Source organism: Caenorhabditis remanei, chromosome III, assembly GCF_010183535.1.
Source record: "Caenorhabditis remanei strain PX506 chromosome III, whole genome shotgun sequence".
In the NCBI taxonomy this organism is placed as follows: domain Eukaryota; kingdom Metazoa; phylum Nematoda; class Chromadorea; order Rhabditida; family Rhabditidae; genus Caenorhabditis; species Caenorhabditis remanei.
The window spans coordinates 12,383,730-12,404,158 of record NC_071330.1 but is presented as its reverse complement, the minus strand read 5'-3'; the positions used below and the strand labels follow the sequence as shown (position 1 = coordinate 12,404,158).

At 37.6% G+C, this 20,429-nt stretch overlaps 6 protein-coding genes across 6 annotated transcripts; 2 read left to right on the top strand and 4 right to left on the bottom strand.

The window, feature by feature from the left end:
• Positions 1-164: 164 nt before the first annotated feature.
• On the top strand, positions 165-1,192 carry GCK72_011008 (uncharacterized protein; the record flags this gene model as incomplete). The annotated part of the gene is made up of 3 exons (XM_053728152.1): positions 165-242; positions 423-923; positions 980-1,192. The coding sequence occupies 3 exons, from the start codon at positions 165-167 to the stop codon at positions 1,190-1,192; spliced, it is 792 nt and encodes a 263-aa protein (XP_053587729.1).
• Positions 1,193-1,590: 398 nt separating this feature from the next.
• GCK72_011007 (uncharacterized protein) lies at positions 1,591-2,707 on the bottom strand (the record flags this gene model as incomplete). The annotated part of the gene is made up of 2 exons (XM_003111777.2): positions 1,591-2,581; positions 2,628-2,707. 2 exons carry the CDS (start codon positions 2,705-2,707, stop codon positions 1,591-1,593), a joined length of 1,071 nt encoding a protein of 356 aa, XP_003111825.2.
• A 427-nt stretch (positions 2,708-3,134) lies between these two features.
• GCK72_011006 (uncharacterized protein) lies at positions 3,135-4,177 on the top strand (the record flags this gene model as incomplete). The annotated part of the gene is made up of 2 exons (XM_053728151.1): positions 3,135-3,177; positions 3,567-4,177. 2 exons carry the CDS (start codon positions 3,135-3,137, stop codon positions 4,175-4,177), a joined length of 654 nt encoding a protein of 217 aa, XP_053587728.1.
• Positions 4,178-4,272: 95 nt separating this feature from the next.
• Positions 4,273-8,549, bottom strand: GCK72_011005 (uncharacterized protein; the record flags this gene model as incomplete). Its single annotated transcript, XM_053728150.1, has 14 exons — positions 4,273-4,362; positions 4,411-4,614; positions 4,663-4,783; positions 4,828-5,052; positions 5,098-5,322; positions 5,375-6,210; positions 6,256-6,597; positions 6,641-6,853; positions 7,376-7,579; positions 7,635-7,949; positions 7,994-8,104; positions 8,147-8,259; positions 8,304-8,415; positions 8,469-8,549. 14 exons carry the CDS (start codon positions 8,547-8,549, stop codon positions 4,273-4,275), a joined length of 3,192 nt encoding a protein of 1,063 aa, XP_053587727.1.
• A 1,036-nt stretch (positions 8,550-9,585) lies between these two features.
• On the bottom strand, positions 9,586-11,638 carry GCK72_011004 (uncharacterized protein; the record flags this gene model as incomplete). The annotated part of the gene is made up of 5 exons (XM_003111462.2): positions 9,586-9,877; positions 9,974-10,082; positions 10,253-10,627; positions 10,679-11,311; positions 11,497-11,638. 5 exons carry the CDS (start codon positions 11,636-11,638, stop codon positions 9,586-9,588), a joined length of 1,551 nt encoding a protein of 516 aa, XP_003111510.2.
• A 980-nt stretch (positions 11,639-12,618) lies between these two features.
• On the bottom strand, positions 12,619-17,979 carry GCK72_011003 (uncharacterized protein; the record flags this gene model as incomplete). Its single annotated transcript, XM_053728149.1, has 22 exons — positions 12,619-12,723; positions 12,772-12,975; positions 13,023-13,143; positions 13,195-13,410; positions 13,458-13,595; positions 13,643-13,738; positions 13,810-14,504; positions 14,566-14,931; positions 14,979-15,230; positions 15,279-15,400; positions 15,448-15,583; positions 15,633-15,809; positions 15,857-16,042; positions 16,094-16,411; positions 16,457-16,669; positions 16,730-16,933; positions 16,978-17,163; positions 17,210-17,356; positions 17,424-17,534; positions 17,581-17,693; positions 17,738-17,849; positions 17,896-17,979. 22 exons carry the CDS (start codon positions 17,977-17,979, stop codon positions 12,619-12,621), a joined length of 4,302 nt encoding a protein of 1,433 aa, XP_053587726.1.
• Between the last annotated feature and the right edge of the window lie 2,450 nt (positions 17,980-20,429).

Below are 20,429 nucleotides of genomic sequence, written 5' to 3'. Positions count from 1 at the left end.
ATCACTGATATGAAACCGATTTGCTATCTTCTCTTCTTTTTGATCTCTTCGTTCACTTCCTCCAATTCCATCAATCAGTTCGTTTGGGTTACTCGGTTCTTTTAGTTTTTAAAAATAATTTAAATTAAATTTTTAAATTTTTTTGTTGCAGCACAAGCATAGAGATGGTAACAAGAAAAGTGGTGCGGACTGCATTCGAGAAATGTCTGAAAGCAGTGGATCCTCGAATTGCTGTTAGAGATGTAAGTCAGGGATTACGGTTTCTCAATAGAGCGCATTTACCACACCGACTCTAACTGCGCTCTATCGAAATGTCTCCTTTTCTCTGCGTCTCTCAATTTCGCACACAATTTTCTTCGATTTCGGTAGAGCGCGGTTGTAAGAAGCGTGAATTATCAATAGGGCGCACTTTCTTGTTTCAGGCGATCTCCCTTACACCTACCAGTCTGAAAATCTGGAATCAAGACTATCCACTCTCAAACTCCACCAAAATAATCGTAATCTCATATGGAAAAGCGTCGATTCAAATGGCAACTGGCGCTCATGATATTCTGAATCCTCATCTCAAGAAGACGTTGATTCTGGCACCCGAACAGCAGAAGACGTCAGTTGGAGAGTTGGGAAACACCACGAAAATCTGGTTTGGCGCTAAAAACAACTTGCCTGATGAGAATTCTGTGCAGGCAACAAGGAATTTGATTCAAGAAATCAGAGAATCTGATTCTGAATCCACCCTCTTCTTATTCTTGATTTCTGGCGGTGGCTCCGCCCTCTTGACGGCTCCCCGAGATACAGTAACCCTAGAGGAGAAGCTGAAAACAATAAAGATAATGCAAGCTCACGGAGCAACAATTCAAGAGTTGAATACAGTAAGACAGAAGTTGTCCGAAGTCAAAGGCGGAAAACTGTTGAGGAATATCAAGGTGAGTTCAGTGGAGCGCTTTTACATTTCCATGAAAATTCAAAAATATTTTTTCAGAAAGGATCCTCAATTTCTCTGATCATTTCCGACATTATTGGAAATAATATCGATCTAATTGCAAGTGGCGCTACAGTACCCCAGAAGGATAACTCGGCGACGATTTCTGAGATTTTGAAGGATTTGAAAATTCAAGAGAATGATCTACCAGAATCAGTGCAGAAATTGTTGAAAGAGAAGGAAGGTGAGTGGGGGCAAAGTACGCTCTATTGAGAATGGGGTGACGGGTTTTAGAAGGTAGAGAAAGTGCGCTCTATTGAGAATAAACGATTTCTGAAAAACCAGTGAATGCGCCCTAATGAGAATTTGTGAAATCTTTTAAATTTCGCTTAAAAACTTCGAAAAAATTGAACTTTTCCAAGTTTCGGCAATCCCGCTTCGCAAAAACTTTTCTATTTCTGCAATCGCGCTCTATTGCAATTTTCTCTTCTGACAGCAATTGCGCTCCTCTGACAAAGAACCATCTTTCTTATTTTTCCTTTTATGTAATTGATGCACAAAAATAAAATAAAAGAAGAAGAAGACAATACATCAAGGATGCTGTCCTTAATCAGAATGAAATTAGAGAATCCGGAATCCGGAATCAGAATCTGTGACAAACCAAATTCATATCAATGCTGCACCGAACCAATCTTATTTTCTGATTTCCAAACAATGAGCTTGAACCGGATGGCCTTCGAGAATCTATCAAACTTGATTGTTGCTCTTCTTCCGTCAGTCTTTCTTCTGATATCATACATCTCAATCACCGAATCCACCAGTCCCCACGGAATGGATATACATATCGGTTTGTATTCTTCCTCCTCGGTAACCACTTGATTATCGATTCCGTTGAGTATTGTCTCTTGATAGTAATCTGAGAGATCAATTTCTCTGAACTGAAAAACCAATGACTCCAAATTAACATTCGTCTCTCCTTCTACCCACATTCTTATGAAAAAGTTGAGTTTGTGTGAGAGAACTTGTGTAGGTAAAATATCGATTTGCTTAATATCCATATCAAACAATAATTCGTATACATCCAAAGTTTTGGCCCATAGTTGAAGTACATCAAATTCGTATTTTAAGACACTCTTCCGGAATTGCCAGTTAGATTCAAAAGGATTATTATCCAGAGACAGAATTCTTACAGGCAAGAATGTTTTCAGAATATTGATAAAATGAGGTTTATTACCATAGTATGTAGTCATGACAAGTTCAGTCACACCACACCCTTCGAATGATTCCTTTAAAGTGTCCAGTGTATATTGTTCGGATCCGTGGAGGGGCAAAATGGCAACATTTTTGCAATGGAAAATTGTGGAGAGATGGCCCAAAAAATCTTTTAAACTGGGCATGTTCTGAAAACTATGCGTCTCCTTAGTTTCCTCACTCTGCCGAACGCCGGTGGAAAATCTGAAGGCCAGTGGCAATGGAACAGGAATAGGATATAGATTAACTGGTTGATCGACTGGCAGAAAAATCAAACTTATCGATTGTAAGTCGTCAAATCCCAAAGAAACACTGATCTCTGATCCAATCGCGCAGAGAAACCTTTCGACTTTAATGTTCAATCGCCGGATATGATCCGCACTGTTTTTGGAGCAAAGGGAGAAGTAGATTCTGAAAATGATTATGTTCGAGACGATACCGAAAGTGAAAAACTTACTTTTCTTTAGTTCCCAAACACGCCGCAACCAATCTCAACACAACAGCTGGTAGTTTTAGAAGCGGAAACGGTGATTCCATAGCAGATTGAACTGTTTAAAATTTATGAGAAACGAAAATCAATGGCACTCGATATTCGTGTAGAGTGGTAACTGCCGATGGATGAGAGAATGAATGTAGATGCACACAGTCTCGTGGACAGATGGATCGTGGGAATCGTGGGAACCTGCGTGTTGGCAGAAGAGCGCGTTTGCATTTTTGTGGAATATAGATTAAGGCTGCTATTTCTGGCTCGGAACAGAAATAGTTGAAATAATTTTATTATAACAGTTTTCTGGATTGCAAAAGGAAAGGACAAAAAATCAAAAAAAATTGGATCAGCATACTTTCTTTCACTTCCAAATAATGAAATTAAGCCGGATTGCCTGCTTTAATTTACAAAACTTGATTATTGCTCTCTTCTCGTCAGTTATTCTTCTGATATCGTTCATCGCAACAACTGAATCCAATGGTCGGCTCTTCTATACATTGGTTTGAAATCTTCTTCTTCGGTAACTACTTCTCGTAATTCCAACTAACTAGGGAATGACTTACACATAGGTTGGAGAAACACAACATGATATATATCACCGGAAAGCTGACGTTTCCCTGATTCTGAATCTTTATTCAGTTTTTGCAGTGACCCTCTCAGTTTTGAGAAATTCGGCTCCAAAGTAAATTTCAGTGCTTAAACTCAATTTTTCAACCTGCGTGTTGCCCTAACACATAAATCCATTCGGAGTATAGTTAAATCAGCGGTTGAATGGTCGTGGAGGTTACAGGTGGGGTAGTAGGAAAAATTGAGTTTGAGCACTGAAATTTACCCAAACTTTCGAGCAGAACATTCGCGCTCTATTGCAATTGCGCTCTACTGACAACCAATCATTTTTCTCATTTCCAGATTCTCCGCGCTCTCCACCACCATCCAAATTCCAAAACTACATCATTTCTTCGAACGACGTCGCCCTCCGTGCCGCTTCTGAATCCCTCACGTCATCTGGATTCAACTCGACCATCGTGACGTCATCTCTATCCGGAAATGCAGCTGAAATCGGTCGTCACTTTGGCGATTTGATCTCTACCAAATCAATCGACAAGAATCAACTTTTAGTGGGTCATCAATTTGATCTACACTACCCGATTGCTCTTCTTTTTGGCGGGGAAACTACAGTACACCTATCCGAGAATCCAGGAAAAGGCGGAAGGAATCAAGAGATGGTTCTGGCCTGTTTGGATGCATTGAAATCTCGAAATCCTGAGTATAAATTCACATTTTTGAGTGCTGGAACCGATGGACAGGATGGTCCAACAGATGCGGCTGGAGCCATCATCTCGAATGAAGATCTTCAGAATCCGATGATGTCATCCACTTCTGAATACTTGAACAACTCTGATTCCTATAGTTTCTGGAGTCATTTCAATGGGGGAGCGAGTCATTTGAAGACGGGACCAAGTGGAACTAATGTCATGGATATTCAGATTTTGTTGTTGGAAAAGGAGGGCGTTCTGTGATAATAATTGAACTTTAAATTCTAAACATGATGACAATAAAAGGTAATTGAGTGTATTTAAACAACAAAAGTAGACAGAATTATCAGATTTTTTGATTATGAAAGTGTTGGAAATTCGTTAGGATCTAGCTGCTTCTGACGACAATGACCACATGATCGATGAATTTGAAGCCATTTCGATGCGCACTGAAACATAATTAAGTTAGAAAACGCGTCAAAGTCACGCCAACCTACCTCCAAATGAGTGATCTTCTTACAGTGCTCACATTCGAGTGTTTTCTCATCTGATTTCATTTCAGAAAAACAGATGTAACACTCAGAATCTGACAGTTCTATCGATGGTTTCTTGTCGATTTCAGTCCAATATTCTGTCATAAATTTATCGGAAAAAGAAGGGAATTCTGGAAGTGGACAGATGGAGGAGATGTCACTGGATTTCTGGAAATAAGAAATTATGGAAAAACTAGAAAAGTAGATACGAGATACCTTCAAATTGTGAATATTCAGCTCCACAGCTTGACTGTAATTTCTGATTTTTCCCTCATACTGCTGGAATTCATAGTTGGCGAATTGATGGATTTCCGGACGATTTGAGACGGAGATCAATCTGAAATGAAACATTTCAATTGAGAATAGAGCGCACGTTCTCACTTTTCAACCATCTCTTTCGCTAGTTTCAATGAATTATTGATGTCTATTGAATCCTTAATTCTCTGGAAACTATTCATCTGTATTTCGAATGGACTTGGCATCTTTTTAGAAGTAGAAGATTCAGAAGACGTAGCCATAGAAGTTGTTGATCCTCCAAGAAGTTCTCGAAAGATTTTCGCATGTTTCTCTTGATAAATTGAAATTCGAGACATCGTGTCGTCAAGTCTGAAATTCACTTTTCATTGACACTCATTCCCCAAATAATCTCACTCTTTTCTAGAAACTTCTTGATCTGAAATCAACTCTGAATTCTCTTTTTTCAGCTCTTCAATTACTCGATTTTTCTCCGAAATTTCAATTTTCAATCGATTCAATTCAGTCTGATATTGATCGAATTTCTGTTGAGAACTCTGAATTTCTTGCTCCAACTTTCTCTTCATTTCCTTGTTTTCCAGCTTCAACTTTCTTTTCTCTTCTCTCGAATTCGCTGCATTTCTGTAAGACGGAAGTTGTGAAACCAAGTATCAAATCCCACTCTCTGACTTACGTTATGAGCGTCTCAATTTCCTTCTCCTTCCTTTTGAGAAGTTTCGCATTATTTCGTTTCATTTGTTCTCTTTCATCATCGAGTTCCTTCAGACCAGTCTCTAACTTTTCAATTCTTTTCACGGTTTCCCTGATAACACTCTCCCTTTCCTCAGATCTCTTCATTGTGTTTGAACAGTCCAGCCACTTTTCTCTTAATTCTTCACACACCGCATTCTTTTTCTCAATCTCAACTCGCATCCGATCGATTTCTTTAAGTTTGTTTTCCTCAATCGATTGAATTCGATTATTCATCAATCGCAGTTTCTCTAATTCCGCATTTATACTCTCCTTCATCTTCTCCAGTGCCCGATTCTCGAGAATCTTCTCATGAGTCAATTCTTCGATTCGGATCTTTTCTAAACTTATCTCGAGTTCTTCTCGCATTTCTTTCATTTTCAGACATTCCAGACAGCTTGTCGATTCATTTGATTCTGTACTTTCGCTGTTCTGACCAGTTGATTCAATTTCATTTTTCTGTTCAGTAACTTCTTCCTTCTCCGGTTCTTTCAAACTTCGGAAATCGGAGTTTTCGTTTTCAGGAATAGTTACAGAATCCTCGTTCTTTCCTTCTGAAGTTTCAATGGAGGCTTCTGAATCTTTTATCCTATCGATGGGTACTTCTTCGCTCTCTCCGTCAGCGATCCCAGCAGAATCCACAGTCTCCGTTTCTTCAATTTTATTCGTATCTTCTGTGGATTTTTCGATATTACTTTCCTTTTTCGATTTATCATCGAGATAATCGTATCGATCTGACAAATTGGAACACATTTTCTGATTACGCAGGAATTCGCTCAACTGAAATTAATGTATTGATTTAAATAGAAGAAAGTTTTAACAAACCTTAGGAAACTTCTTGATAACACAAGCAAGTTGGCAGTGTTCCACCGCATCAATCAGGTCACATGTTCTCAAGAACTGATATTTTCTTTGATTGAAAACTAGAGAATACGATAGTTCGGCATAATCGAGAACGTCGGGGAAAGCTTTAGTCAACCCCAACAATTTCAGCTCTTCTTTCAGAAATTCCAGTGAAAATCCGAGTTTTCCAACATCTCTCACTAGTCTTGGCGATGTGACTCGTTGATTCTTCTTGCTATTCCCACGACTTCTCTTCAACCAATAATTGTCAGTTTCTTCTTTTATTTTGTCGAAAAAGGTAGTCGAGATAAAGAATCTGTTGGTCTGAAAATAAACAGTAAACGAACGAATCCAAAAATAAACTCACAGCCTCCAAATCGATTTTCGAACTGAGAAAATTCATATAATGGGTGACCATTTGCCATCTGTCTTTATTAAAATTCTGGAATACTTTCAGCGCAGAAATCAATCGACGAAGAAGTTCATAAACGGCGTCCGAAGCAAGAATACAATGATCTCCAGAAGGTGTCACAATGGGGACAGCTGCATGTTTCGCTCTTTGAATTGGGACACTGATAAACTGAAAATTGGAACGATTGTCTTCGATCAATTGTTTTCGTATAGAAAACCGGGATCCCGCTTTTTGGATTCACAAATTCTACAAACTCGTTGTTTCTAAAAAAGTCTTAATTAAAAAATTTTTCGTTGAAAATATTTAGATATACTATTATCGGTTCGCGAAAACTTGCCAGGGAAGTGGTATCAAAAAGGAAAAAATGATTTGCAGTTCTTTTCAGACTTGCGAAGCTCAAAAACCGGAATTTGATATTTTTTACTACGAGACCAATGCGAAATTCCGAATAAATTAGGTGCAGCTATTAGCTCACCACAGTTCTTACAACCACGCTACACCGAAACCGTAGAAAGTAGTGTGCAAAATTGAGAAACTCAGAGAAAAAGAGACATTTTTTCAAGGGCATTTCGGTGGAGCGCAGTTGTAAGAACTGTGCCGAGCTATACAATATACCACACTCCCACGAGTTCGTGTTTTTCAGTATCTTGAAAGAAAAATATTTAAAAGTATTGTTGAACTTGTTATTACCTCAATTTGATCGATTTGATCTTTGAATTTCTGGACGACTTCCTCATAATCAACAGCCCACAATATGCCATTTTCATCTTTCAGTTTTTGAATTTTCTCGTCTGAATTTTTCACTCGGCTGTCCTTGAAAAGTTCCGATTTCATTACAAACTTATGATCACCGTCCTCAAAGATTCTGACAACAATCGGAACATCCGGAGAGTTCTGAAACGAAAAATTTAGAGAATTAATATTTTGAGACAAGAAAAGAAAAACTGACAATTTCAGAGTTGGGGCGGAATACATATGGATACGAATCGATGATTCCCTGCATGAACTCCAAACCACTTTTGGTCGTTTCTGACTCTGAATTCGCCTCTTCGTTCTGTTTTCTATCATTCATAATCGGCATTAACGGATGCAGAATATCGATAAACTCGTCAAGTTCAAAACAAGAATTTCCTTTAAGTTCTTTCGCTCTTTTATGGATTTCAGTGAATAAATCCTCATCGTGTCGAATGAATTCACAGCAATTATTAAGTGGGCGTTCGTTTTTAATCATAAATTCCATCACTTCTGGAGCCGGCTGATACATCTGAAAATAACGGAAAGTTTCAGAAAAACTGAAAAAGAGCAAACCGTTTTCATAAAATTCGTAAAGACTTGCATACGCAAATGAAGCAGAAAATCCTGTTTCAAAACGAATAATGATCCTTTGAGACTTTTGAATTGATAAGGCTTTTTATCACTCTGAAAAAATAATAATTTCGAAAGTCAACTAAATAAACACACTTTTATATCCTCGAATAGATCCTTTTCTGGATCTCCGAATCGTTTATAGTTTAATGGAAAATTCATATAAATGTTCAAATTCTCCAACAAATCGTCACAGTTTCCGTATTGTTCTGGAAAATATATCAGATTTCTTCAACTTCAAAATTTCATTTACTAAGTTGCTTATTCGAATTATCCAGCACAGTCTGCAGTGTCTTTCTGATGGTTTCTTTGGAACATTTTAGTTTTTTTGCATCAAAAATCGACTTATCGAAGTGTTCGCAGAGCTGAAAACTATAAAATTTCAAACTGTTTCAAAAAAAATAATACAAAATTTTACCGGTGCAGGAATGTAATCCGATAGAGCCTTCGAAATCGTTACCCGGTCATAATATTTCTTAAATCCTGGCTCGACATTCATGGTCCTATCTGTAAATTGAATTTTGAGTTTATACTAATTATGGGCCTATTCTTGGCAAGCAAAAAACGTTTTTCGCTGCTTTTTTTCGATTCACGGAACCAGAAAATCAGCGAAAAACTCTTAATTTTTCGCTGATTTTTAAACGTTTTTCGCTGGTGTTTTTTTTACGTTCGCTTCGAGACCCGCGGTGTCGAAAAAGGCATGTGCTTCTTTCCAATTCACGAAAAACTATTTTTCGCTGGTACATGCCTTTTTCGACACCGCGGGTCTCGAAGCGAACGTAAAAAAACACCAGCGAAAAACGTTTAAAAATCAGCGAAAAATTAAGAGTTTTTCGCTGATTTTCTGGTTCCGTGAATCGAAAAAAAGCAGCGAAAACGTTTTTTGCTTGCCAAGAATAGGCCCATTATAAACTGTTTTAAAACAAGCAACATCCTGCTATTCCAAAACTGCTTTACGGTGTTTGCTTACTACTTCTTGAGCATTTCTTGAGCATAACTCAAAAAAGAGTAAATTATCATTCTTAAAAATAAAACGAATGGAGTCTGTCCATCAATGCCCGCATTTTGGCCGCAGGCGTGCCTTATCTGGTAATAAATAATTCTGTCGAGTTTTCAACTCAACGTGGTGCAATAGTTTAACTTTCTTGTTCTTTTCCTGAATTACTTTTTGTAACTTCATGATTTTCTCTTTCTCATGGCATTTTAAAAATTGACGATATCCGTCGTCGCTCGAAATTTGAAGTTTCGAAAAAATTTACACAAGTCTGTATCCGAAAAACCCAAAAAACCGAGGGGAAAAGAATAAATAATCAGCAATAAATACACAATTCAAGAAATGGTATATGAAATAATTAGGTTGCTTATGCATCACAGCAGTCAATATTTTAAGCAGGAATTCACTAAGTTATGTGAAAACGCTGGAGCCATTTTTACAAAAACATTAGTCTTCTGCATAACTTTGTGGGAAAATTTCTAGTGGCGATGAATGAAAGAGGCAATAAAAATAAAAGATTAAAAATTCAAGAAAAAATTAATTAAACAATCTCGAAATTCTCCGAATTGAAATTTGTCTCCACCGAGAAGACGACAGGTGATCCATCGGATTTCGTCACATCTCTTACAGTAATCGGAACGAAAAGATTCTCAGAAGTGAAGTTAACATTCACAGGGAAGAAGTGATCGGAATGTCCATTTGGAACAGAGAATTCCAGGGTTCCAGATGGGTTGGATGAGTCGATTACGGGCATCGACCACAGGATCACATTCTTCGTCTTGTGATATTCGTATGCTCCTTCGCATTCACCAACGACTGGAGCGGTGGCGGTTCTGCAAGAAATAAAGAGATATGCGATGCATCGGCGAAAAAAAAATTAAGACATGTGTGTCTGTCATTCCAAATGTCCAATTACACTGAAAACTTACGGAAGTGGAATAATAATTCGGACATTGTTGAGTGTGATATCCTCTCGTTGGAGTGTGTACTCGATGTTCACCTGCACACCATCTGACGATTCTTGTGGCCAACAGTTCACTGAAAATAGTAAATTACAGTAAAACCTTATACAGAGCTTGTCTATATTAAAGAAGATCGATTGTCTTTAAGCAGGTCTAATATATCGATTTTCGTCAGTTTAATCATTTTCATACGGTTTTCACCGCTATTTAAATTAAAACCAACTGCTGATCGAGAAGAAAACTCACAAGAAATCGGCAATTGCTCCTCTTCAGCCAAAACCATTTTCCACTTGAGAATTCCGACATCCGAATTCACTGGATACGGTTTTCCATTTGGTTTCACCTTCAGAATCGACGACGTCTGCCACTCCTTCTTATCAAGATTCGGATGTACTTGCAGTTGAGTTCCAGCCTCCGATTTATTGTCCATTTGAATTGCAATCGAGTTGAGATCTGGAGAGGCGATAGAGAGGGATACGGTAGCTGTCACTTCTGTCGGGGCTTCGAGTCCTCCATCTCGACTGACACGAGCATTAATCTTCTCATCCGTTCGAACATGAACGGCTTCTCTCTTCACACGTGGAGCTGTGGAAATTGGAGCGGCAAGGGATGATGTTCCGCCTGAAAAAGAATAATTATAAAGGTTTTAAACCAATTTCATTGTTTTCTCACCAGAAAGACTGGCCTTCTCAACAGGAGTAATACTTTGTCCTTGTTGTCTCAATGTATTCAAGAAATCATCCTCATTCGTCGTCTTTCCTCCCAATTTCAACGCTTTTCCACCTCCAATCGGTCCCTTTGGTGCAGCTGGCCGAGGAGCAACCGGTTCCGAGACAGCGGCCGCAGATGGTGTGGAAGACGACGAGATTCCTGTGCTTGATTGATAGCTTGGCTTGAGTCCACGGCTCAACGCCTCCTTTTGAGCTCGTTTGAGTTCTTTTGCTTTCTCAGCCATCGCTTGTTTAGCCGCTTTCTCTTGTGCCTCCTTGATTTGCATAAATACACGTTCCTCATGAGAATCCATTTCAGTGAATGTACGGATTTGGGCCAAGTTGACACTCTCTCTGTATCCAAGAGTGACGACTTCATCGAATGCAAAAACCAAATCGAAAGCATTAGCCAGAATCTCTTTTTCGTCATTCGAACGACAGTATTCTGGGATGACACGGGAGAAGAGACGCAGGGTTTCGAGATCCTCGAGAATATTCGAGTTCTTGGTGGTGACAAGAACGACGTAGATGTTGTCCAATGGATGATAGACATATCGCACACTGTCGGTTTCGACGAAGGTGTGTTGGCGAGTGGCTGAAACGAAACGAAGAATTAGAATGCGCATATAATAGTTTTAACAGAAAAAAAATAGACAAAAATAATGAAATTTCTAGATTTTTAATCAAAATCAGCTTAAATCATTCCAGTTTTTATGCATTTCAAAATGTAAAAACCAGATTTTCACTGATTTCCGGGAGTTTTTCTATCAATTAGCTCACCAGCTTCTTTCTCGTTTCCGATGAGCTTCGGGAACGCATCAAGAAGTCCTTCGAGTCGAGCTCTTGTCATATCATTCACAAATTGACGTGCCACGAGGGCTTTTCCCGATTTTGAGAAGACGCACGCGGCAATCAACACCATTCTGGAGGTAGCGAAGGGAAGGAGGTTTCTGCAATAGCTAATTTGATGAATTTTAAAGAAAAATCCACGAAAAGTACATAAAGAATGAGGAAAATCACGCGGAAATCGTTCTTTGTTGTGAAATAAATATTCAGTTCAAATTTGAACAGAAATTGATTATAACCATTATTATGAGCAAATAACTATGTTTTCCGGCTTGCTTTACTGTTTCCAATAGAAATACTCATCTTTCAATCAAGAATATCATGCGAAAACAACCATAAGTTGGAAGAAATTATATTATAAATTCACAACACTGCGCCGCATGGCTTTAAAGGCGCATATAATTTATTAGAAATTTCGCGGAAAGGTCTCGTAGTTGAAAAAGATCAAATACCCTATTTTCGAGCTTTGCAGGTCTAAAAATAAATGCAAATAATGTTTTTCGCTTCGAGACCATTTTGAACAAATTAGAGGCGCCAAAAGCCATGCGGCGCAGTGTCGGGAATTTATAATATCCACGTGGAAGAAAATGAAATTTTGCGAATTTCGACAAGATTTTAACGAAAAATCGATAAACTACTAGTTTTCTGGGTGAATTTTGACCTGGAAACTGAATTCTCGACTCAAAAATTTGGAAAATCGGCAGGAAAAGCATTAAAACCGGTCTGAAAAGGTGAAAGTTGCCAACTAACACTGAATGAAACGTCATTTCGTTGCGAGACCCATCGTGGCCTCCTGGCCGCGGAGAGAAGGGAAACTCGGCCGCATTGCCAATAATGGCGGGAAGTGGAAAATTTTAAAAATGAAAAAGGAGCATTGGCATTCCAATTGGAAAGTTTTGCAGAAAAAAAACCGGCTTCTGCTGTAAATATTTCAGTTTTATAGTATAAAATTAGGTTTTCAAAAAAAATCTTTCAAAAAATACGTGATTTATTCGATGAGTATATTTGGAAATTGAAAAAATGTGAAAGCTTTGAAATTCATAATACAGCAAATTCTTATGATGAGAAATTATTCGGAAGATCCGGGTACTCGTTTGGGTCAAGTTGTTTCTGACGGCAGTGAGCACACGTTTGTTTCGATTTCAGCCATTTCGACGCGCACTGTAACAATTGTTTAGAAAAAAAGAGAAAACCAACACGCCAGCCTACCTCCCAGTGAGTGATTTTCTTGCAGTGTCTACATTCCAGAGTCTTCTCATTTTCCTTCATTTCATCTGAGCAGATGTAACACTCCGAATCCTTGACCTCATGAGCACGGGCTCTATCAACTTCCGACCAGAGTTCCGACACAAATTTAACAGAAAGTTGTGGAATTTCTGGAAGTGGAGGGAGTTTGGACACATCAGCTGACTCCTGGAAAGTAAACTGAGGATGGAAAATAAAACATTTTGAGTAATTACTTGCAGCTTTTTAATATTAACCTCCACAGCTTGCAGGTAGTTCTGAATGTTTCCCTCGTACTTCTGAAGTTCGTAGTTGGCGAATAGATGGATGTCGGGGCGGTTCGAAAGAGATACTAATCTGAAAATAGAAATATAGCCAGTGGAGAGAGTTTGCATTGAGAAACCTTACCTCTTAACCATATCCTTCACCGGTTCAATCTCTTTCTTATCACTCATCCAATCTCTATGTCTTTGGAGATTTCTTAACTGAGTTTCAAATGAATCCGATGTTTCTCGATTTTCAATCGGAGCCGTTTCAGAAGTCGTTTCAGAAGACGGCGAATTCGTGAGAAGACGTTGAAGCATCTGTAGTTGTGTAGAACTCATCGAAATCGTGTCTTGAATTCTGAACAAAAACTTTAATTTTATTTCAAGTTTCCCGCTGAAACTCACACTTTTCTCGTCGCTTCTTTTTCCAAAAGCATTTTTCGATTCGCTTCTTTTAACTCTTTAATAATTCGGTTCTTCTCTGAAATCTGCTTTTCCTTCCCTTCCAAACCATTCGGCTTTTGAGCAAGTTTTTGGACGAATCTGAAAATTGAATCGTCTGATTGTTTGAGTCAGGAGAGCAGACTAACTGATTATTCTCTTTTTTCATTTTGACATTTTCAGCCTCGATCTTTGTGACCGTTGACTTCAACTTTTTGATTTCTTTCGTAGAATCGAGTGCATTTCTGAAAAAAAAGAATTGATCGAGGTTTTAGGAGTGTCTGATGAATTGACTAATCTAATAGATAAAACCAACTTGCAAAGAATCCGAATACGCTTGTCTTTCGCTTCATCCGATTTAATCATCTTCGTTTTATATTCATCCAATTCTTTATCTTTCTTCATCTCCAACTCCTTCATTTTCTTCTCATTTTCCTTCATTCCTCTCTCCGTTTCCTTCGATTTCTTCTCCAATTCCTCGTATTTCTTCACTTTTTGTTCATACTTTTCCACTTGTTCTTGAATTTCAGCCGCGTTTTCTTCCTCTAATTCTTTTATTCTCAATTCCAAACATTCACATTTTGAAGTCATCTTCTCATACTTCTCCATTTGCTTTTTCATCTCCAATGCCTTCTTTTTCTCGGTCATTTCCAGTCGCTTTTCAGCTTCGGCCAACTTTTTCTTCAGATCATCTACGTTTTTATCATACAGATCGGCCAACTCAAGATCTTTCTTGCTTTCCTTTTCATTCTGATTAGTGGATTTAATCAATGGTTTTTCAGAAATTTCTTCAGTGATTGGTGATTTTGGAACCTCTTGGACTCTCAAATCTCGAACATCTTCTGATGACACTACTTCTTTCTTTTTCTCTCCCAAATCCGTCGTTTTTGTAACTTTACTGTTAGAACTTGAAGCTTTCGACACTTCACACTTCTTCGTCTCCTTTTCAACAGGTTTGACTTGATTAATTGTCCTGTTCGGTGGATTAAAAGTGAGGTTGAGAATCGCTGACTGAAAAAAAGCTCATGAAGTAACTTAATATTTACTTTTCAGAGATAAACCAATAACTTACGAGTGTTTTCTGCTCTTTCATAACAATATCGTTCGGAATGACATTTATTACTGTCCTCTGAATAATAATACTAAGATCATCCAATTCTGGTTCGCTGAAAAACGCTTCCGCCCATCCAGCAATATAAACTGCACGATAAGTCCAAATATTTGTCACAGGATTCGGTCCATTCGAATGAAATTCGTGCCTCCGTAGTCCGTAAGCATCAGCGATAGAATAGTAAAGAGACAGATAAATTAGTTGAGTTGGATGATAATTATATAGAAGATATTCGGGTAATCTCAACTGTGCTTGTTGTTTGTAAGTGCAGTGATTCCGTAGAGCTGTCACATTGTCCATAACGTGACCCAAGAGGACAAGTGTTCCCTGAAAAATAAGAATTGGAACGAGAAACATTTTTTGTTCATCTTTACTTCTTTCATATCAGCGTATTTTCTCATCAAATTGATCACTCGCTTCTTATAATTATCTCTGCATTCCGGATGAGTTTTACAGCATTCCAACTTCCAATTGACACCACAAACAGTCCTTTGAAAGATATAAAAAACGGCTTGAGAACTATCAATCACTCTTTTTCCGTCTGGACTGAATACTTCAGCAACATCAGTGGCAGACGCATCACTCATTCGGAATTGTGTTCTGTTGTACACCATATCCGGAACAATCTGAAACTATTAATGTCTAATCTGAACACATATTTTCTAGATGCTCACAGTAATCAGTTGTTCGTTCACTTTCAGTTCTTTCAAAATCGATTTGAACTCGTCCAAACCAATCAACTTATAAAAGTGTTCTTCTTCTTTCTTCCAGGTTCTTCGATACTTTTTCAATCGATCTGTAAAACGATATTAAAAACAATTGATTTGCAAACTGCGCACTAACCATTAATCACTTTGATAGAAACATTCTGTTGTTTCAGCAGAGTTGAACAAATTTCCAGAACATCATCAGTGAATACGTAAAGAGTCAATGCAATGGGAACCGTGCGGATATACATTTTTTTGTTCGGATGGTACTTCTGAAAATAAAAATGGATGTGAAACAGGTTCTTGGAAGTAAAAACATACTAAAAAGCTTTCCTCGTTCAGCATAAACTCTTCGAATTGATCGGTTTTAATATGTTTTAAATCGTCCAAATCGACAAGGAAAAACTTTGGAGACAGTTTCGAAAATTGATCAAAAGATAAACATTTTAAATTTGTTGTGATCGTTTTGAAATTTGGCAAATCCAAGTTCCAATCAATCTGAAATTAGTTTTTGTTGAGTCATGGCGAATTTAGATGTGCAAAACCTCTCTAGCATTGATTAAACCACGAGGAAATCTGAGGACCACATGTTGCTCATGAATTTCTTTCAGATCGGAGGTGTCACTCCAAGGCATCAATGTCGGAAAACGTGGCGGCGGAGAAGAACACTGATTGCATTGAACACTCGGAATCCGATTGCAATAGTTTTGATTGTGGAAGAATTCTTTTAGCTAAAAAAGTTATGAAATATTTGATTAATAATTGCATATGTTATAAAGAACCTGTGGGAACTTCTCAAGTAGACAAATCAGCTGGCATACTTCTACTGCATCAATCAAATCACTTGTCTCCAATGTTGGTCCCCTTCTCATTTTGAACACATACTGGTACGCGATTTCAGCTTTGTCTATAATATCGGGGAAAGCAGTAGACAACTCTAATATTTTCAGCTCTTCTTTCAGAAATTCCACATCAAATCCGTAGATTCCAACGTCTCTGACCACTTTTTTTGAACTGTCTGTCTGAATTTTCGCCCAAAAATCATCAGTTTTACATTTGAACTTTTCGAATTTCGATGTATCGATGAAGAATTTATGAGTCTGAAATTGAGGATTGAAGTCGATTTCTAAGAGCTTTATACTGACCGCATTTAGTGGAAAAACGGTATTCAATAAATCTATATATTGAGTAACCGCCTGCCAGTCATTCGTATTCAAGTTCTGGAATACTTTCAGCGCAGAAATCAATCGACGAAGAAGTTCAGACACAGCATCCGAAGCAAGAATACAATGATCTCCAGAAGGTGTCGCAATGGGGACAGCTGCATGTTTCGCTCTTTGAATTGGGACACTGATAAACTGGAAACAGAGATTTTAATTATACTTTTTTACTTTATGAATGATTCAAGAAACAAAAACCTCAATAAATCCGATTTTGCCACCAAGAGTTTTGAAGACTTCATTTGCATCAATAGTCCATATTATTCCATTTTCATCTTTCAAAGTTTGAAAAGATTCATTAGAACTTGAAATTCGATCATCTTTGAATAATTCTGATTTCATCACAAATTTCTGACCGACATCTTCGAAAATTCTGACAACAATTGAAGCACTCGAACGGTTCTGAAATGAATTTTTCTGTTATTCGATTAAATTTTCGAACGAACCAATAATTCAGCATTTGGAAGAAACATGTGAGGGTAAGAATCAATAATTTTCTGAAGCAATTCAGCATCAGATTTCTTTTCTTCGCTATTGGCTGGAATTGCTGAATTAACATTCTGCATTATTTGACTGAAGACATTTCGAAAATGTGAATCCATGCCTGTTTGGGTTGCCAGAGGAACACCTTTCTGAAAACAACTATTCATAATCCATTTTTTTGTTAAGAAACAGTACATCATGTAGATTATTGAATAGTTTTAATAACATTTGTTGAACTTCAGGCAGTGTGACGTGATCGCATCGAAAGAACTCATAACATCCGTCGAGTTTCTTCTCGTTTCGTTTCATACATTCAAGAACTTCCGGCGAGGATCCCGACATCTTTAAAAAAAAACTTAAAATCAGTTTATTTTATACGAATTCAAGTATGATTCCCGCAGTCGCTTACATTCGCAGCATATTTAGTATGGATTCGCGAATACAGATGATGAAGAAAATCGTGTTTATTGTAGAACAACTCTCCTCTAAGACTTTTATATTTCACTGGCTCTTTTTGATACTGAAAATGCTATAAAAATAAAAATAAAGGAATTCAGAGTCCTCACATCGAGCGTTGCTTCCATTGTGTGCCCGGCGATACCGAACATCTTGTGGTTCAATGGAAACTTTTGGTAGATTTTGAGGTCCGTCAGCAAATCGTCGACGGTTCCGAACATTTCTGCAATGAGTTTGATGTTTGAATTGCTGTTTTCTCTGACTCACTCAATTTGTTATCGGATTTATCGAGAAAACTTTGAAGAACTTGTTTCAAATTAATGCCAAGAGGCTGCAGACTGTTGAGGTATTGTATTGCTTGCTCGGCGTTTTTCAGAAGCTGAAAAAATATTTTTGCGTTAATTGTTTCGGAAATGAAAACTCACCGGCGCCGGAATGTAATTATCGATTGTTTTTATCAGTAATTCAGAATGAAAAGTCGCATTTTCAAGAGAAAACGCGAAATCCATCGTTTTTCTGTGAGTAATTCCGGTAAAAAAGAGATTCAAATTATGAAATTTGAGCTGAGGAATGTGGTGCCACGTGTGTGGGGTACGGTATGCATTTACAATGTGCAAACACCATCACGCACTTTCACACAGCTTTCATCGCGATTTCCACGTGGATTTTCGGTACGGACTCCGTACCTACGGAGGCCATAACGAACGGGGACAAGCGGAACGAAGAACCTCAATTAAAATTAAATATTTCTTAATTAAAAGGAATATTACTCCTAATCGCCCTAACTTTGTTCAATTTCAAGCGAGAAACTAACAAATTTCTGATGATTTTTCCGCTAAATTGGTACATTTTGAATACTTATTTTTGATTTTGAAAGAAAAACGAATAAGAAAACGAGACAAACAGAAGGAACTCACTGAAATTATGTATTTTATGGAAATTCATCTGTGAATTTCAAAAAATTTCTGACTTTTCAGATAGATCATCTGAGTTTGAAATGAGAATAAGTTACCACTTCTTGATTCCCCTTGTTAATGGAACTATTCACAATTTGTGCACAAAGCAAAACTTGTACCATTCAATTTATTACATTTTGATTTCAAGCAACTGTATTGGTACTGTCGAAAAAATAAAGTTTCGACAAGGATTTTCAAAAAAAAATTCGCGGGCTGGAACACGCAAGCGCGTGAAGTTGTGGGCGGAGCTTAAGCTGCAAGCGGCGCGGTTCTTAATTTGGAAAAAACAACTGGAATTAGAACCGCGCCGCTTAATTAAGCTTGCAGTTTAAGCTCCGCCCACAACTTTATGCGCTTGCGTGTTCCAGCCCGCTAAATTTTTTTTGAAAGTCCTTGTCGAAACTTCATTTTTTCGACAGTACACGTTTTCTTCATGAATAGTTCTATAGAGAAACTGACAAGATTATCAATAACTTTGTGTTATTTGTTTTACAAGTTGTTTTTATTTCCCGTTTTCACAGGTTTTCCTCACAATCAGACATAGAGTTACGGTATAATCAAGATTATGAAATCTTTAAAATATTTCAAAAATTCCTTATTTTCAACTGCAGAAAATTTCGATCTTCTCGATGTTTTAACTCAAGTTTTGTGAGGAATGACAAAGTTACACGCGACTGTCTAGACAAGTTTGTTGAATATCACGTTTCATTGATTTCGCGATTTTGAATTGAACTATCAGAGAATTGAAGTCATTCCTCATATGTATTATCTAAACTTCTGATAGGAACAGTTCAATCAGGTTTTCTTGCTGATTGACAAAAGAATTCCTCAAACGACATAGTCTAGTTATTCTCATAGTGTCTACATAAAAGTGTCTAATTATTCTTAGCATGAGCCACCGTCCCTTTCGTAAGTTTCTGTGAGAACTTATGGTGCGTCCAAAGTTGATTCAAAAAGAAAAACTACAAGTCTGCGGCGGGCAAAGTTGATTTGTAGGTTTGTAGGTTTGCAGTTATGCGTTATTGCTCATCCTTCATTTTTCAACTGCGAAACCTGCAAAACCTACAAATCTACAAATCAACTTTGGCCGCCGCAGATTTGCCGTTGTAGCAACTTTGGACGCACCATTACTAACTGGGTCTTCAATCCTTTGAGATGAAATGTGTCTGGAAAGATTAGTTTAAGATTCAGAGCATACAGCTAGATTCAGTTGCGTTTTTTCTCAGTAGAAATGCTATTTTTTTTAGAATTTCGCTGGCTGATTATTTCAATGTAAATATGCTCTTTCTAATTCTGAACCTATCAATTTCAGAACGGAAACGGTTCCTGTGATTGACAGTGTATAAGTTAAAATGTTTACTGATAAGTATCACGCATTTATTTTCAAAATATAGGTTCCTATTGCAAAATAATTAAGGTGAACATCATCTTTCATGATAGGTAATAGCAAGATTTTTGAGAATATCAAAGATACAGCCTTCGGGTGCACTTCAACTTGATGAAACTGTGAGGAATAAGAAGGTATTGACCAGAAGTTTCAAAGACACACACTGATATTGACTCATATTCAGTATGCTCTTATTGCTAGGAAGAAATGAGGAAAACAAACAATTAATAAATGACTCTCAGAAAAATGAGGAATGTTAAAAAAAGGAAGTTCGAGTATAAAGGAACATTGAGTTTTAAAGGACATATCGTTTTCCCTGTTTAATTATTTTTTCCTTTTCTAGAATCTGTACCGCAGAGTGTTTTCCGTATAATTTGATTTATCTTCTTCCAAAATTACGTTCTAATCAATATAAAGCCGGTTGTAGGCATGCCTATGTGGAGTTCGCCCCCTCTTCTTAATCTTGATTTTTAAAATATAAATTTGTTTCAAAATATGCGTATTAGCTCGGCACAGTTCTTACAACTGCGCCTCACCGAAGTGTCCTTTAGAAATGTCTCTTTTTCTCTGAGCCACGCTTATCGTGCTAATAGGACGCAATTAAAATTTTCATGAA